The sequence below is a fragment of the Anneissia japonica genome, unplaced genomic scaffold (assembly GCF_011630105.1).
Source record: "Anneissia japonica isolate Jap-2015-1 unplaced genomic scaffold, ASM1163010v1 scaffold288148_len106226_cov131, whole genome shotgun sequence".
NCBI classification, from domain to species: domain Eukaryota; kingdom Metazoa; phylum Echinodermata; class Crinoidea; order Comatulida; family Comatulidae; genus Anneissia; species Anneissia japonica.
Window position 1 is genome coordinate 60,801 of NW_022721225.1, and position 1,736 is coordinate 62,536.

The window sequence follows — 1,736 nt, forward strand, 5'->3', positions numbered from 1 at the left end:
TTCCAGATACCACATGATTTTAATCATTTTTACATTTACGTCATTTTCAAATTGTATGTTTCATGTATGGTATAAAAGAAAATCAAATCAAATTATTTCTGTTTGCAAGAATTAGAATATAGTTAATATTAAACATTTTGTATTTTATGAATTATAGTTGTGTTAAAATAATCAGATATAAGTTGGGCATTTACAGTATTGTATAAAGGTCTTCCATGTCTAAACATGTCAAATTGCTTTCCTATCACTGTAAAAATGTAATTGTTAATTACACTAAATAATATAAACTTATTTTAATGTACTGTTCATTCATTATTGAATTATATTTCAGACATTCCAAAGCCACCATCAAACTCAGGACAAGCAAGTGGTAAGATAATTCATCTTATTATATTATTGTTATTTGTGCAAATATGTTATTATACAGTACAGTAAAGTAGTTGATCTGGGCAGTGGCGTATCCAGGATTTAAAAAAGCGGGGTGCTGAATAGAAATATTACATCCATTGAACTTTACGCCAGGTGCCAGACTAGGGACGGAGCCTAATGATAACTATGACTACACAATTGAATTGGTCATTACTGTCTAATAAACTTACTTTGCCACTTATTTCCATTAATTTACTATTATTTTGTTCACATTTGAACTAAAGGTAGGTATTCAGGCACTGTGAAACTGTATAGTAGTTCTATTGCTGCTGTGGTTTAATTGTGGTCATTTAGTAACTGTGGGATGGTGCAGAATTTTCTATTCAGAATATTTTGGTACAGATGCTATATTTGGATGTGTACAAAATAATATTAAAAAACTAGCATTTCATAATGGAACATACAGTAATGTTGATGTTTCTGTCTTTATGGTCATACACGGTATTTCTCCACTTCAAATAAACAACAGCTTGATTGTTGTCCTGTGTTCCAGTTTGATGTTCTATTCACCACTGATTGTTTCTTGTAGAAAACTAAAATGTTATGAAAATACTTAAACCATGGCAGAGATCCCAAGTCTCCCGAAAATCGCGGGTTCTCCCAATTTTTGAGGCCGTCTCCCGCCCTCCCGATTTTTTTTTATATCTCCTGATTTTTTTAAATATCCCGAAAATTTCACGAAAAATGTGATTTCCACGATGTCATAGAGCAATGAAACAAAATTTCTTATCTTAAGCCAATATACTATGGCGCTCGCTCAGCCATAAAATGTCATAAACAAGGCCAGGGAGTTGTTATTTAAGTTGTTTATCAAAATAACAACTCCAGGGCAAGGCAGGCCTAGATCCGTGGTAGAACCGCCTTGTTTATCCTCCACGTTACGATCTTTTGCATCCAGTGCCGACCTCATTCAATGAGATGGCTGTCAGTTGAGTAAATAAATTTCAACAAATTAACGAAATCAGAAATCACATGGGAATGGATGGGGCCTAAGTTTTCGCCGCGAAGATTTGGAACAGAATTGGTGCATAAAAAATACTTTTTCTTTCAAGTAAGCTTCAGTTCTTTAATAACAATACTAAAAAAATTATAGTTAATAGGTTTTGGTACTAAGCAGTCTTTCGAAAAATGAAGTTTATTTTAATATCGATCCCGAAATACATGTAGGGCTTAGCCCTAGGATCTATCTGCAACACTGCAGGGTATGTACTGTATGTGTGTTGTGTTGGGTGGGCGTCTGTGTGTAGTGGTGGTTGTGACTCTGCGGTATTAGGCCAGTTACGCACGTATAGATGGAAGCCTTGCAA

General features: G+C 34.3%; 1 protein-coding gene across 1 annotated transcript in view; it reads left to right on the plus strand.

Annotated features, from left to right (window-relative positions):
• Positions 1-1,736, plus strand: part of LOC117111491 — a gene marked incomplete at its 3' end in the record, with an annotated part of 53,063 nt that overhangs the window by 7,701 nt on the left and 43,626 nt on the right. The window contains exon 4 of the mRNA XM_033254409.1: positions 332-370. Within this exon, the coding sequence (XP_033110300.1) occupies positions 332-370 (39 nt within the window). The remainder of the gene's footprint in view (positions 1-331; positions 371-1,736) is intronic.